The following is a 17,134-nucleotide window of genomic DNA, read 5'->3' on the forward strand; positions in this document are numbered from 1 at the left end:
TATTAGCTTACCTTGCCTTTGCGTCTAAGCACAGTGTGTACCAACACTGATTGACCACCTTTCTGCTCTTGTGAAGTGAGAAAAAGAAAGGCCATTCCCTTCCCTTCCCCAGACTCTGGGATATCTCTGTCCATAAGAAAGCTGCCCCCTCAACCCTGGATGTACAGGGAAGAGGAATGCCCATGTTTTATGGTTAATCCCCTCTTCTGGAAATCACTAAGCACAGATTTCCCAGGCAGACCCTTCAGAGAAACAATGCTGCCATAGCTCTTGATCTTGTCAACCAAGAGTGGGGCAGCAGTAGAGGAGAGCACAGACTCCTGGCAGGAACCCCACTTAACCTCCTCCCTCCTTTGAGTCAGGGTAAAGAGTTATTAGTACCACTTCAGAGATGGAAAAAGGAGATGGAGGGACTTGCCTGACATCACTTAGTGAGTGGGTCATAGAACCAAAACCTTAGCTTATGTCATCCGTCCCTGTATGTTCTTGGGGACCGGGCACCTTTGCGCTGTTGCTACTGCTGGTTGAGTGTTGGCTCTGGGCTTTGTACTGCCAGTATATGACTCCACCCCAGTTCAGGCCCTTGGCGGGCTGAGACTCAAAGTACCCCACCTCCACTGCCCAGCGCCTCACTCCCCAGATCCACATCCTGACCCCACTTGATGGGCAGAGAAGGTGGTATAGGCAGCTCCCCACTGCTGTGTGCCCTACCCGAGAAGCTGCTCCCTGGCAACCCTCTACCAAGGTGGGCTTCCTCTTGAAGAGATGCATTTACAGATGCTCCCAATTCTCCCAACACCAGGAATCGACTCTACAATTAGGCAAGAGATAAATCAAAGCCAAACTTGGCTGATGACATTCAGGAGCCAGTAGTGACCCTGGCCACACATATAAATCGCAGCAGGCTGGCCAAGGGCCTTTGTCTGGTCAGGAGAGCTCAAGATTATCTGGCCCTCTTTGCTGATGTATGGAGTCACCGGCTGTCGGAGTGTTTACGAACGGTTATCACCTCAATGCTTTGGCCATTATCAGAGGCAGGGCCGCCTGCCGGGGCTGGGGCTCGCACCCTCTCTATTACCACCTGTCAGTGGCAGAGAGTGTGTGCTGATGCTACCCAGTCCTAACTGCCGAGGGAAGATAGTTTCTGACGGCTGATCAAAGAGGAGAAGCAAGGCCTGATAAAGAGTGTGCGTTGCGTGTACTTTTAACTTCGGGAAACATTGGCATTTGCATTTTTTCTCCATCTTCCTGGTGCTGGCAGGAACCAAGTCCAATAAATGCAGTGGATTCAGTTACCTAATCGCTGGGGAAATGGTATGTGCTTAAAGCAACAGAGCATGACTATAATCTCCTTCCAAGAGAGAGTGGATGAAATAAGCTTTCACAGAAGACTTGCTGTATAATAAAGTAGAATAATTTAAACTGAGACTTTGAAGCAATTTTGCATGTAAAATATAACCTTGGCGTTCAGCAGAGCACTATGTACGTTTGGAATTAGGGGGGCAGCTTCGGATTAAGGAAAGATCTTTGCCGAACGTTCCATCACTGAACTCTATTGCGGGTATCCCCAAAATGGTACCCTGATTGTACACAGGTCCTTGGGCAGCTGGACGATTAGAGGCGGTGGAGTTGAATGAGTTTTAGACTGAGGTGTCAGAGATCTGAGTTCTTGAGCCAGGTCTGCCACACACTTGCTGTTGGATTTGGGGCCATAACTTTTCTGAGGTTCAAATGTCAAATAAGGTTTGGTATCGGTTAGAGGATATAATGGTTTAGAAAACATTTTTAAATGTTTAAGCTTTGTAACCCCTGATTTAAATGAATTCTAAGGTGAAACCCTATTATATTAACCAGAGAAACGTCGAGGTGTGTGGGTTGAACCTGGGAAGAAGGTTCCCTGCCCTTGAAGCCGTCCCAGAAGACTTGAGAGGAACCCTGCAGCCCCTCAGACCCCAGTTTAAAAGCCACTAGCCCACCAACATAGAGGTCATTTCCTGGATGTCTGCACTCTGATCCAGGGGCACAAGCTGTTTCGTTCTGCCCTACACACACATGTTTTGTAGTGTTCTCTCCCTCATTCATCCTGCGGAAGAGCTGAAATGGACACTGGGCGGAGAGGGGAGTCCGTGGTGGGTAGACAAAAAGAACGGCCTGCTGTCTGACAGTGTGGACTCAATGTCAGATGTCCCATGTGTGCTGCAGGTACCTTCGACCGGAGCGTCACCCTGCTGGAGGTGTGTGGGAGCTGGCCTGAGGGCTTCGGGCTGCGACACATGTCCTCCATGGAGCACACTGAGGAGGGCCTGCGGGAGCGTCTCGCCGATGCCATGGCTGAGTCACCCAGCCGGGACGTTGTGGTTTCCGGAACAGGTAAAGGTAGCGTCACACTTCTAGCCTGACGCGGTCGTGACTGGGACCTGCTGGCATAGAGCTTCTTTGGTGGGACAGGGTGTATGTTTGTTTTAACCATTTGTTTCTTTAGTTAGCACTCTGAATGCCATCCATTGTGGAAGCCTCTGGTAATGGGAGACCCTGTGTAAAGGGGAGTTCCCAGTGGACCTGACACTTCCTGTGTGGAATAATTCATACAAAAATGCTGTGATGGACACAACTGTGTTGTGGAAGTGGCTCCCAGGGGGACGCCTCCAGGGGAAGGGACAGCCTTGCAATCTCTAAGGTTTTCAACAGTCCTTAGGCACCGAGTGCTAAGGCAGCATACCTTCTTCTGCCGTGCTTTATATGTTGGCAGGTATCACTGGGCCTGCCACCTGGGAGGGAGCAAGCATGAAGCATGGAGGCCTGGTCTGAGTCCCCCAGATAGCTTTCTCTTATGTTGCCTTTTGCCCTTGCACTCTTGCCTCTGAGGGGGCTCAGCAACTGGAGCCGAGGGCGACTTCTTGTATCCATTGAGCAGTCAGAAGTCATCCTTAGATGATGGGTGAGCCCTGCCCCAGAAGGAGATGGACACATGGAGGAGCACACACAAACACGTGCGCGCACACACACACACACACACACACACACACACAGTGTGCACTCAGGAAAGACCTTCCATCTCCTCACAATTACAATACAATCTGCTCTCTTTTTTCCAAAGCACCGCTTTATTCTAGACATCTGGGTTGTTAGTGTCTGCTCTAGCCGAGCTTTTATGCCCGAGAAAGCCTGCCCCACCCGGTCTCCTCCCAGCTTTCTGAGGTCGGCAGGAACTCTGTGCTGGGTCGAGCAGATCTTGGCTACAGGCCTGCCCACTCTTGCTTGTCTTTATTGTGAACTGTGCCATCTCTGCTCCATATGCCTACGTGGAAAGAGGATCCCAGTGAGGAGCAACTTACAACCCCGGGGCAGGAACAAACAGGAAAGCATTTGGGACAGAGCTTCAAATGCCTGGCAGTATCATACAGTCTCGCTTCCCTGCATGTCCTCTGGATCTTTTGAAAATTTCGGTTTAGCAGTTAAGCGTTTCCCTCCCCATCCCATTTAGTCCCACTGTTCCTACACTAAGAGGATAGAGACATATCACACTCATCTGTATCCCCACAGCACTAGCGTCGTGCCTGCCCATAGTGCTTGTGTAGTAATTGGCAAATGAACAGAATGGATGTGCGAGAGGGAGAGAAGCAGTTTGGCTAGAGATACAGAAGTGCCTTATTGGACCATAGGACACAGCCATTTCTGAGGACCAGCCCCCTTCCACACCCCCTTCTACCCTGAAAGGAAAGGAGATGTGGACCTTGGAAGCTGCAACAAGCCATGTCCCACTCCCTCGTACACACAAAGGCACAGACATGTGCACCCCATCACTCCACCCCCATCACAAAACTCTCCAGCTTGTGGATGGTAGGTCATTATGCCACTATTCTCCCACCTGGACCCACAGATGAGGAGCAGCTCTGCTCTTTACTAGGGCTTTAACTCCATTTTCTTTGGAAGCTGGCCGAAGGGAGGAAACCTTTTCCCCCTTCTGAACCTTGCTCATAGCACAGCCTTTCCCCTGCATCTCTAGGGACCCTGGCCTGCCCCAGCTCACATAAACCATCCCCTAGTGTCACCAGACTCACTCCCCAAGAGCCGCCCTTCCAGGGGCCAGAGCGGCTGTGGGTCAGCTCTCCTCCAAAGCTGCTTGGAGCATCTCACTGTCATCTAGCAGGCAGTTAGTTCCGAAGGTGCATTCAGTCAGAGCTGGGGACCGTTAGTAACCTGAGCAAAACTGGCAGTGATTCATCTGCAGGCAGCTGAGGGATTCAGGAGAGACTTTGTGGCCTTAAGCAGGTTCGTGAAATAAAAAAAAACAAAAATGAGAGAGAGAGGAAATTAAAACTGCATGACCCACAGGTCAGAAAATAGCACACGCCCTTTTTTGAGCAGAGGGATTTCATTTTCCTCCCCCAACTGTCACCAAAAGGGATTCATCTGGTCTTCTTCGACCATATTAAATGTATATTTTGTGTTTTCTTTTTTTTAAACTCGGCCTCAATTTCAAAGGCCAATAAGTAAAGCAGACATTAAGAAAGTTAACCTGTTTCCCTCTGCCGTTGCAGAGAATCACTCTTCACATTTTAGAACGCCAGATAAAATATCAGCTTGGCGGTGCAGCCCAGAGCTCTGAAAGGGCAGCCTAGCACACCCACGCCAGAGCCAGCCTGCTCCCCAGAGATAGCCAGGGAAATACAGTGCAATGTGGATAAGAATTTCCACAAGTAGCCTTTGCCTACAGCAGCCTCTCAGTCTCACTCTCCCTTCCCACAACGCTGCTTCTCTCAGTGGCTCATAGATAGGGTGACATCAAGTGTTTGCCGCTGTTAGGTACTCACTCTGAGGTAATCAGTTCCTGTATTGCCTTCCAGCAGCACTTGTTTTAGTCTGGCCACTGGGACTGCTGGCCTCTCAGGTATGAATGGAGCACACTTTCATGACCACTGAAGCCCATTATATTAGCATGCCTCACTATTCTACAGGTTTAGCTAGTGATGTGCTGGCAAATGTTTAACACCCGGTTCTCAAAAGGGAAGCAGGAAAGCCCTGATCTGTAGCATTTGGGAATTTCCATTGTGTAAAAACTCTTATTATGGCCATTTTCAAGCGATCAACGTGATGTCAGTCAGCAGCTAGCAGAATTCCTGAGAATGTATAACAGTCAGCTTACTGACTTAGTAAGAACTCCAGCACCCCACTGGTAAGCTGTACATCTGCTCTCCCCAAAGTACAGCAAAACCTTCTCAAACCTTCCTGTTCAAAGAGTGGTCTGTGAACCAGCAGCAGTGCGTATACCCAGTTGCTGATTACAAATGCAGAATCTCAGACCCCGCCTACACCTGTCGAATCAGCACCTGCGTTTTAACAAGATACTCAAGTTTGAGAAGGTCTGTTCGAAAACACGGTTAACCTATGAGGTGGGTGTTAGTTCTGGCCCCCATGATAGCTGCTTACCCGTTAGTCTAATTAGATCGTATGTGTGATTTGCAAGTCCAGCTCTGGCCAGATTGCTTTCTTGCTAATATCATCATACCCCTTGTCCCTGTTACGCTTCCATTGTCCCCATTCAGCTGAACTCCAAATTGAGGTCAATCTAACTTTGCTCTTACACTCAGGTTGCTAAAGAAAGATCACATATTATTTAGTGCCCCTACAAATTTTTGATCTCTAGTCTCCAGTGAGCCCTGTAATTTCCTACTGCCCCCTTCTCCTAGTCTCAGTTTGCACTCATCTTTTGCAGCAGAAACCAGTGCCTAGAACAGCGTCTAGCACATAGTAGGAGTACTTAGGAACTAATGAATGAATGAATGAATGAATGAATGAATTCTACATTCACTCTATATATTAGCACTTCTGCTTCAGCCCCTGCTTACTGCTGTGGCTTCTGGCCTGTTTTTATTCTCTTAAAGATTCCCCAAATCTCTGATCTTCAAAGAGTTTATCTTTTATTTTTGATTTGTTTTCATATGATTGCTATGCATTTAGTATGAATTAAGATGCTATTTATTTAGCGTGGTACATAACACTCAGTCCATCACCTTGAAATCAGTCTTTTTTCCTTCTTCATGGACACTATTCAAACTTCCCATTCTCAAATGTCTTACCCCACCATCTTGGCTCTCGCTCTCAGAAAATGGTAGTGACGATGTGAGAAATCTCTGGACTTCCTGCACCCAGACAGAGCCTAAACGTCCCTGTACCAACCTCTCCCCTCCCCCTGCCCCTGTCCCCAGCCTACCCCACCACAACAACTGCTCAGCACTTTACCCCAAACTCTCGCCCGTGAACCACACCCTGTGGTCTTGAAGAGCTGTCCTTGCGGCTCCTGTTATGTCATCACACTCTCCTGGTTTTTCTTCTACCTCCGGCTACTTCTCAAGTCCTGTTCTGGGTTTTCCTTCTCTGTCAACCGTAAGTATATTTCTCAAGGCCCTATCTTGGCTCTCTTTTCCTCCCTCAGTCAGTGCAAGGCAGTCTCCTCTGCTACTGTGGCCTCAAATACTATCCATAGACTGATGATTTCCAAACAATCTCCAAGTTAGCTTTCTCTCCTGAACTACAGAACCATCTAGACAGTCACCTACCGACATTTCCACACATCAAACACTGAACTCGTCTCCCCACAACCTTATCCTTCTCTCAGCCCATCTCACTATGTACAGAGCCCTTCATGAGCAGCCGCTGCCCTCTCTCTAGACTTCTCTCTCACTGCTCTGTGCAAGCACCAGCCAAGCTGAACTCCCAGGAGAGTCTCTAAGTACACGTGCTGTCTCTGCCCGCCAGATATGCCTCCGCACATATTTCTCCTTCTGCCTGGAATGCTGTCTCCCACAGCCCCCTCCTCTCTCTGTCACCCCCCTCAAAATAACTTGACTAATTCCTGCTTAGCAGACATTCCTTTCAATATTGCCTTTTCTAGAAAAATATAATTTTTAAAATAAGCAAAACATGTATTTATCCCAATTGTTTTGTGTCTAGGTAAAAATACAACCTAATACCAAAGGAAAAAAATATTTAATAAACACCTGGATTCATATTAAGTACATTTTCTCTTTAGATTTAAATTCTTTCAATCGCCATTTAGCTAAACCTTGTCTTTCTGTTTTGCTTTCTCATACACCCAACAGCTAAAGCCCCAGGCCTAATTCCCAGTTTCTGATCAGCTGTTTAAAGTATTCTTGACACATCTTTGTTGCAGGCAAGCTCCTTTTGCTGCTCTTGACTCTTAAAAGATCACTAAGTCGGTTCTCAAGGTCAAGAGGGGCTGTCTCTTCCCCATGACTGTGGCTTCCTGCAGTCCTGGGAACACAGTTTCATTCTCCTTTACTGTCACAGCACTAAAGGTAGGAAAGAGGCTTCATCTTTTTCTGTCTGCATTCTCTTTAACAGAAGTCGTTCTAGTCCAGGAGCAGTTACTCTTGGGGATACACCATGGGCTCAATTTTAGCCTCTTACCTTCTGTCAGAAATACATCATGTACTTCCTTAACCAAGCAGATGAAACTTTCACAAAACAATATTATAGGCAATGCATTCTTGTACTTTCTATTTTATTTCATTTTTTTAATAAAATACGGTCATGACCCACTAAATTGATTTCACAGTACATTGATGAATTGCTGTCTATAGTTTGAAAACCAGTGCTCTAGCTTTCTTTTTTTTTTGATAATTTTTTAATTTTTCAATTATAGTTGACATACAATATTACGTTAGTTTCAGGTATACAGCATAGTGATTAGACATTTTTATGACTTACAAAGTGATCACTCTGATAAATCTATTAATAGTACCCATCTGACATCAAACAGTTATTATAATATTATTGACTATATTCCCTATGCTGTACTTTACATCCCCATGACAGTTTGGTAACTACCAATTTTTACTTCTTAATCCTTCCCCCTTTTTTCACCCACTCCCCCAACCCCCTCCCATCTTGCAATCATCAAAATGTTCTCTGTATCTATGAGTTTATTTCTGTTTTGTTTGTTTCATTCTTTAGATTCCACATATAAGTGAAATCGTAAGGCATTTGTCTTTCTCTGTCTGACTTTATTCCACTCAGCACAGTACTCTCTAGGTCCTTCCATGTTGTTGCAGATGGCAGGATTTCATTCTTTTTATGGCTGAGTAATATTCCATTGTGTGTGTGTGTGTGTGTGTGTGTGTGTGTGTGTGTGTGTGTGCCACCTCTTTATCCATTCATCCATTGATGGACACCCACGTTGCCTCCTATCTCGGCTATTGTAAATAATGCTACAATGAATATGTGGATGCACATGTCCCTTTTCAGTAGTGTTTTGGGTTTCTTCAGATAAATACCCAGAAGTGGGATTACTGGGTCCCTCTTAGTTTATTCTGCTAAATCCTCTGAATTTTCCTGTATCGATATTAATTGCTCAACAGAAAAGGCTGTGGACTATTTTCAACCAAAGCTCTTCGAAAGATTTCTGTCAGAAATTACTTTTACTTATTGCAAGGGCTGTGGGGGGTTTTCTTCCTTTTTAACATGAAAAGCACATTTTGATCACTATACAGTTTTTAAATGGGCACAGGAAGGTTTCAACAAGTTAGTTAACAAATATCTGTTGGTTGCCTATGTTTTGCAAAAGATGGACTAAAAGCAGTGTGTGTGCGCGCGTGTGCGCGTGTGCGCGCACATGCTAATAACATCTTTCATTTCAGGGCTATAGGAATTAAGCTCTCAATAAATGCTAGCTGTCATTACTGGAGTTGGCCAGATGTGTACCCTAAAACAAATAACCCAGCATGTTGGACCCTCTATCCTACCTCTAGGGTTAGCTTTTCCAATGGGCCTTGGAGCTCCGGGCTGCCTCAGTGCCGAGGGCTGGGAACACATTCGTGCTAAAGCTACATTTCCAGTAGGGGTTATATTAGCCCAATGCCATCTCAAGGTGTCACGTGATCAGATGACAATAATTGCAGGCATCAGGGAAGTGAATTAATTCTCTTATCTTTTAGACTTCCCTGCTCTTGGGCAAACACTGTCATCCAAGAAACTAAGCCAGTCACTGAGGTCCTTTTCTCTGCTTTGCTTAACCAGGTCATGGAACTTTCCTCCTTCTACAGTGCCTTTACAGAGTGCTTTCAGTGTCTCCCCTCAACAACTTCCTCAGTGGGCCGCACATTCTGTTCGCGGTTGCAGCAGGCAGGCAGGCAGGCAGGCAGGCTCTCTGTAGGCACCTCTGATTCCCTCCGCACTAGGCTGGACTCTGTGAGGAAGAAGTAAGATGTGGGTCCTCCCCTCACAGAGATGAAAGCCCTGGAGGAGGCAGCAGTGCTGAACTGTGGGTCAGTTCCTCTCTGGCTCCTACCACCAGCTGCCCAGGGCGGCCCATCTAACTGAACTGGACCAAGCAGAAATCCAGAGTGGTCCCCGGCCCACAGGTCATGCTCTTTCCAGTATGTGAAAACAAAAGTAGGAACTCCTCAGTAACAAATGCCACAATGGCTGATCGTAAGCCCCCAAAAGCACAGGTGCACCCAGACACAGAGCCCAGGGCCAGTGGCAAGCCACAGTACCTCTGCTCAGGGGGGAAAGGAGCAGCTGCTTCCTTGGGGAGTAATGGGGGGGCTGCAGCAGGGGTGGCATCCTTGGTGTTGCTATGTGTATCTCAGTTCAGTGTCAGATGGTCTGTTCCTAGCTACTCTCCACTGGTGAGAAAGGCCAAATCGGACAGTCCTTGCAGTTCCCAGCACCCAGCTACTGCCAAAGAGAAGGATATTTGTTTGTTTGTTTTTTCTTTTTGGTAGCATTTGGAAGTCCTCAAGAAATGGAGGAAGCCTGTGACCGTAGGCAGGTTCCTTTCTCTTTCTTGGTTCAATTTCTTCTCTGACACCATGGGAGAAGGAAACCAGTCAATCTAGTAAACACTTACTTACTGCACCTGCTATGTCAGGGCCACTGTAGGACCTGCTCTGACTGTTCTCCCATTTGCCTTCTCACGAAGTTCCTGGGCCCACACATTACAGCCCAGGCTCCTTGTCATGAAATTTCAAGTTTCTTCTAGGCCTTCCTCACCTTCCTTTCCAGCCTGATCTTTCACTTCCCCCTTCTACAATAACCCCTTATTCATATTTCACCACCACCACCTTCATGCAAACACACTCACCTGTCAAAATTATCCCATCATCCCCAGCACATGCCCTGCTCACCTGGCTCTTTTGAAGTACCTGCTGCCCTTCCCCTCTGCTCAGTCGCCTTTTGAGACCAAGCTCAAATCTCAACTCCTCTGTGAAGCTTTCTCTGACCATGCAGCCAAATGCCCTTTCTGTCTCCTCTGAGCTTCTGCACCTCCTACTCTCCAGACATATGGTGCCTTTTCCACTCACTAGCAATGGCTGATTCCCTCTACATGCCACTGGGGGAAGGCTCAGCCCTGGTGGTCCCTCAGCCATACTGCGTGTCTTACTTAATGCAATTCCAGTTCCTTGGACCAAGTCTGATTCATCTCTGTTACCTCTAACCACAGTCTTCTCCCTGCCCAGCATCCAGCACTGGGATGAGAGCCAAGCTGAGCCCCAGTTAATGTTTGTTGAATGACTGGATGGGGGTTTGTGGCTCCTGAGAGGTAAATGAAAGCCAGCCAGAGCAATGGGAAAGATTACTGTGTTTAAAAGACACACTTGTTAGTTTCTGGCCAGTTCTCAAATCTGATTCTAGGTAGATAGTTTCTCTCTCTCTCTCTCTCTCTCTCTCTCTCTCTCTCTCTCTCTCTCTCTCTCTCTCTCCCCTCCCTCCCTCCCTCCCTCCCTCCCTCCCTCTCTCCCTCCTTCTCATGTGCACGTTTCTCACTTGCCCAAAGTCTACTTTGAACTCTGTAACCAAAGCACGCTGATTCCTATCAATAAGGAGGAAGTGCCAATGTGACCTCATTGGTGAACCTTCAGAGTCCCCTTTACAGGTGTTACCCCAACATAGAGGCAGGAATTCCTGTGTAAAATGTATTAGGCTTAGACAAAAGAATGGGGCAGGGCAGTGGGACCCCCAGATAAGGGCCCTCCTCTTGAGACACTAACACAGGTAAATGGTTAACAAAAGGGAGGATTTCTCTCTGTTCTTCCACCTCTGCCAGACTATTCACCTTTAACCATTGACCTTTCTTGGAGGTGTGAGATCTGAACAAAGTTGAACACAGTCATGGATGGTTAAATATCCATCCCAGCCTCTGCCCCCTGCCTCCTCAGAAGATGGTTTGAGGTATGTGGACCACCCCTAGGTTTGATGGCTGGTAACAGATACACATACACACAGAAAATGAAAGTTGGAAATGACTCTCTGACCCTTTAGGAATCCAGAGCCTCAGCTTTAAAGCAAAAGAGAGCACTGTACCAAGAAGGCCAAGCCATGCCAATCTGTTTGAGTTTAGCAGAAGGAATCATTTCCAAGCACCCATACCAGAATCAGCTGTCCGACCTCTGACATTTGGTGATTTCTTCCTGCCTGCTTCTCTTTCTACCCCATCTCTTTCCCCAAGGACCTGAACGCACACTGCGTAAGACATTTTTAAATTTTCTGGCAGACTCCTCCAGCACCGGGCTTCACAGACCTCCTCTGATTTTCCCCCTGCATACATCTTATTTAGTGTAGCATGGTAGCCTGTGATTCCACCCCTCTATGTGCTTAATTGAGTTTGGGGAGAACCTACATCCAGTTGCTTCATTTGTTTAGGATGACTTTTTCCATTCTGGGCACCCCGTGCTCATTTTACTGGCATGTTCCTATCATGTCCAGGCTCCAGTGGGCCAGGGCTGGCATGCCACCTCCACTTTGATGTGTGTGACTGGTGCAGGCTTGGGGGTGTGGGGGTGCTATGCCTATCAGCGCCCCTGCCTCCATCCAGGCATGGGCTGGGTCCTTGGAGGGTTTGGGAGATCCTTTGGTTTCATACTTTCTTCATCCCCAAGCCACTGAGAGCTGAATATAAGCATATAGTTCATGCATCTGAGCACGTCTCCATGATCCTTCTCTCAGCAGGCCAGCCACACTGCCAAACAGCTTTGAACTTCAGGCTGGGTTTCTACATCCATGGAACCCAAGAAGAGGAAGAAAACCAGGGAGGCTTCCCAAGATGCTGGCTCTCCCTCCAGATCCTTCCCTGCTCCCAGCCCTTTGTGATAGGCAGAGAACTGTAGACACCCAGCAGGCAGGAGTGGGGAGGAGAAAAAGAGGGAAGGGTGATACCGGTTGGAGCTAGTGAAAAATATGTAAAACACTAGATGTGCTGTGCCTTGGAACAGACCATGAACACCCCCTGCAAAGCTCTCAGTGGTCAAACCAGATTTTGATATCTACTCCCTTTGATCGACTACTCTCTGAAAGGTCCGTGTTGTGATCCTCTTTAAAGAAATATTTTATTTTCAATACAGACACAGCCCTTGATGTAGCAGTAAAAACCATCACCCCTGAGAGACACATGGCTGTGAAGTGTGTTGGTATGTAACTTCCTGCTTTGCCTCCATGCAAGGTTTTGTCCCACTGCTCTTTTTGTCCCTCAAGAGGTTGCCTCCCTACCCCCTGGTGCGCAGGGGTAAGGCCAAGAGGTCAGCTCAGACAGGAGACACCTTCTGGCGATGGACTGGTTTGGGATGGGGAGTCGTTGCCGTTCTTCACCCAACAAGAGTTTCTTTGAGAATCTCACTCCCTGCCCCCCACTTTTAAGATGGAAGTCAAATTTTCGGATTCTGCTGTGCAGAGCAGAGAGGTCACTAGGCTCTAATGCATTTACCATTGACTGCCCCTCTTGTAGTGCGTCTATTAGTGAGTAATTTGATTTGTACCTATTCATTTGCAGTCCCTGCAGGAGCCTGGAGCTGGCCCCTAGTATAATTGGTGCTGTCTCTATTTTTACATCATTAGATTAGCCCCGACTCCTGGCCACTTGTTGTCTGCGCTTGTCTGTCCATTTATACAACCTAATGTAACACAAAATTCATTACTGATCACATTACTTTCAACTCTGAAGCCAGCCTTGTGATAAACATTTGGTTAACCCCTTCCTACCCATAGGAGGGCTGACAGAACAAATGCACTTCTGCTCGACAGGCAAATCAATATCTTAATACACCAAAGTGGAATTGCATTTCTAGATTTGTTATTCCTCCTGGAGGAGCAAATGGAAAGGCTCTTCTGAGCTAGCTGAATTGAATAATGAATAGAGCCCCGGCACCAGCAGCCAGTCTGCACACAGAGCACAAAGGCAAACCCGGCATCCGCCCAGCTTTTTCATCTGGACAGGCGGCACCGCGGCAATTAATCGAGACCTGTGCTTCCCTCCCCACCACAGAGTGTGGGCTGGGACCCTGACTGGGGCAACAGAGACTTTGGCCCTACCGCCATTCTCTTTGCTAGGTTTGGCCTAGGACCACTGGACCAAGAACCGGGTTAGTTTCCTTAACATCTTCTTCCCTGATGTGAAGGTACCAGACACATGGGCTTGGCGCTAATAGCACCAAGAAATTATTAAATCTATGACTAAGCTAAAGTTTACTACTTGGAATCAAGTACACAAAATGATTCCTATTTAGAGCCAGGTCAGTGATGTTGGGATTGGTTGGTTCATACCAACTTCTGTGTGTGTGTGTGTGTGTGTGTGTGTGTGTGTGTGTGTGTCCCCTGGTGAGCATTCTTTGGCACAGATATACCATGTGTACCTGAATGTGGTCCTAGTTCTGTGGTAGGGATGTTAGCAGCATGGAGGACTCTAGCCTGGGAGGTAGCCAAGATTCTTAAAGGGACCGCTACACAGCTGTATTTAATCTAGCAGATTCTTCCCTACCCCCACCCTGGTTATCCCCTCCCTAACCACCCTCCATTTGTCTCTGGGTAGCATCCACACCCACTATAAGTCATTAACTTGCAGGACAGTTTGTTTCTAAAGGAAAAATACCCTGACTTATTAAGAAACTCTCATAAAGACCGGACTACAATAATTAGAAAAATAGGCGTAGAGGAAGTAGAATGGAACCCATTACCATGAAAGTCATAAATCCAGAAGTAAAATGATGCCATAAACTGAAGATACTCAGGAATGGAAGCTGGAAAAAGCCCATCTAGGGGACGTTCTGCTTGAATTTGGGCAAGTCCTGAGCAGGAGGCTGACAAGAGACGTGAAGCCTCCTTTCTGTAGAGCAGGACTCCCTCCTCCTCCTCCGAGTACTGCATCTTGGGTCCTGCTGCCCATTAACTGGGTTGGAGCCCCGGCAGGCCAGAAATGACCAGCAGTCCTGAGAGACATGGGGTCCCAGGGATTCCTCGAGAGGGCTTAGATGTTGCTCTTAGCCTTCTTCTCCATCCCTCCAGCATTTCTCATGCCCCCCCCACACACACACACACACACATGCATCCAGGAGGGCAGGGTCAGGTGGCAGGCTGCCTCCTTGCAGCAGTCCTGGAGCTGCAAGGTGAGATGGCAGAGGTGCAGGGGGGATTGCCTCACCCCTCCCTGACTGTGGGAAGCCCCACTTCCCACCGAGCGGTTGTAGAGCTGGACCAAAGACTCCAGAATTAGAACTCTTAAGTGCATCCTATTGTGAGGAAGTACAAAGAGGAGAACCCTTGGCAGGGCATTACAAGATACCTCACATCTAGGCAGCAGGGGAGGACACTGGTGTGTCACTGAGGAGAGCCTGGGTGCAGCAGCTGTCTCCTCAGGGCCACTCACTTCCCCGCCCCCCACCCAACCCACAGTGCACAAACTTGCTCATTCGTGAGCCTGCTGTTTTGGCCTCAGCTGTTAATCCTCTCAGGTGGGTAGGTGGGGCAGTGGGGGTGGGAGAGTCCATGTGTCCCACAAAGGGACTCAGCCCCATCAGCTCTAGAAAACAGATCAGAACATAGGCCTTTGCCTTTGCTGAATAGGACGGACCAGTGGCAGGGAGGAGAGTGGGTCGGTGGTGGAATGAGAGACTGTGATTTCTTAACCTTGATGGAAAGGGGAGAAAGCCACATCTTACCAAACTCTTCCGCTGCATCGTAGAGAATTTAATTACGTTTGGACATTTGAATGAGAACCAGATGTGGCTCTGGCCCGTCAGGCCAGCAGCGTCTCTCCTGTGGTCTGCAGGCCCCTGTGCTGTCTCACAGCCCTGGAGGGCAGCTCAGGAAGACCTGTCTGGGAGTTGGGTGGGGTCTTCTGAGCTTCACGGCTGGACTTGAGGAAATGGGCAGGTCAAGGCTGGCTGCCAGGCACCTGGTTCCACGGGAGAATTTCCAAGTCCCATCTCCGCATAGCCATGCTGAGTGGGCATGTTCGTGGGACCCTCACTAGCACCCACACCTACCCCGCATGCAGACGCACACACAAAGAAGTCATGTCACAGCACCTGGCCCGGCATTCTTGAGAACCAAAGACACAGCACCATGCTGCCCAGCCCTGAGACTACCTTAAATGGTATCTGCTAAGGCTCTGCCCCCAGTGTGGTGCCAAGGACCTGGAGCTAGAAAGGCATTCAAGCCCTCCTGGGCGAGGAGCACTTCTCCATGGGCCTCAGCCTACCGATACGCCAGAGATGGCAAAGCTGATTTTCTAGCCAGGATGCCACTGCAACAATAGCAGGCTTTACACACGTTCCCTACATGTTCTGCTTCTTAAAGCCCCTTCGCATCCTTTTCTCTGGAGAGCCTCACACACCAGTGCCTCCTGCGTGACAGATGATGGAGTGGATGAGAAGTGAAGTGACTTGCCCAGGTCATTCAGCACGTCTGTAGCAGAACTGGGGCTCCAGCGAATTGTCTGCCCCCTACCACAGTACTCCTTCTTCTTGGCATCCCCAGGGAGTGTCAGCTCAGGGCCACTCCTGCATCTGGCTGATCTTAAGCATGGCTTCAGGCAGACTTATCAAATACCTCGAAACCAGGGAGACATGAGCCAGGTCTGCTCAGCCTTTGCTATCCCCATGTATAATGTGTTGTGACAGGACGTACTCTGCCTTGGTCAGGATTTAGTTATACTGATAGAGTGGCACTGAGAGGGTCACTGCATAGGGGTACTGGTTGAGATGGTCTGGGTGGGTGATCCTGCTCTCTTCTCCTTTGAAGCCAAGACTTGGAAGGGCTTCAGTAATGTGGGTTTCCAGGGAGTGGGCTGTGGCAGCATTTCCGGTTTGAGTCTTTCCCTGCCTGGGATCAGTGCCGCATCATGGCTATCGTAGGAGGGACCTAAGAAATGGCTCCAGCCCCCAACCAGGCCAGCGCACCCTCCCGCTAATGCCCACCTACTGTCATTGCTCATCGGCTGTTCAAAGGCTGTGAAGGACTCGGGCTGGGCTGTGAATTGCTCTGGAACTCAAGTGCTCTGGTCTGCCCTCACCCTCACATGCACACAGCGAGCTCCACCAGGGAGGAGGTGAAAGATGCTGTAAGAGACGGGGTGGGGGGCAGGGCAGGGAGTGGTCTTCGACTCGTTCTGTGCCATTTTGGGTCTCAGTACCTGCGGAGAGTCAAGAACAAGAGCTGGCCAAGGAGGAAAGAAAGCTCATTTGTGGGAGCCCTGTGTGTTGACAGAGACCCCAACCAGGAGGGAAGGTGCATGCCTGCCCATGGGTTGTGGAACTTAGGCATGGCACAAGCTCTCAGGAACACCAGGCTGCGTGTGTGGTGAGATCTCCAGACGTAGGTGGCGTCAGCGGGCCAAAGCTCTGTGCTCAGACATAGGTGTTAAACCCAGAGATAACCAGGCCACCGTCAGCCCTGCTTCTCATCTCCTCCCAGATTCCATTAGCCCAAACTAAGATTCCTGTTATCTGTATGTGGAGGACACTTTTCATCCTCAGCCCCTCAGCTTCGAGAAGCTGCCCTCCTTCCTTCCACAAACTTTCCTGGGAAGGGAACAGAAACCCCTGCTGGAGGGGAAAGGTGATCCCTTCTCAGTCTCCCCCAGCCCCATCCTCCCAAAGCCTCTGTGCTGAACAGAGTACCCCTGGTCTGTTGTCATCCTGGCAAGCACTGCAGCCTGAGGGGACACTGCAAGGTAGAGCTTGGAGAGGGGCAGGAAGAGGGAAGTGTAGGGTAGCCAGGCTGCCTCAGCTGGGTGTGTGTGAGTGTGCAGAAAAGCAAGGCCTCCCTATAGGATGTCTTCTTTAGCTGCTGCCCTTTTAACCTCCTAAAAAGTGACCTGGGGCTAAAGCTGGCTCCAACC

The 17,134-nt window shown here is 48.7% G+C and overlaps 1 protein-coding gene across 30 annotated transcripts in view; it reads left to right on the top strand.

Annotated features, from left to right (window-relative positions):
• BCAS3 (BCAS3 microtubule associated cell migration factor) overlaps nt 1-17,134 on the top strand; it is a 520,381-nt gene that overhangs the window by 495,345 nt on the left and 7,902 nt on the right. For 10 of the 30 annotated variants that reach the window (XM_074320580.2, XM_074320578.2, XM_074320586.2 and 7 more), the window contains 2 exons: nt 2,203-2,370; nt 12,366-12,431. In XM_074320580.2, coding sequence (XP_074176681.1) covers nt 2,203-2,370; nt 12,366-12,431 — 234 coding nt within the window. Of the gene's footprint in view, nt 1-2,202; nt 2,377-12,365; nt 12,432-17,134 lie in introns of all 30 variants that reach the window. The other 20 variants (XM_088802094.1, XM_074320579.2, XM_074320576.2 and 17 more) reach the window with 3 other exon arrangements.

This window comes from Rhinolophus sinicus, chromosome 12 (assembly GCF_057876585.1).
Source record: "Rhinolophus sinicus isolate RSI-liver-muscle chromosome 12, RSI-T2T, whole genome shotgun sequence".
NCBI lineage: Eukaryota > Metazoa > Chordata > Mammalia > Chiroptera > Rhinolophidae > Rhinolophus > Rhinolophus sinicus.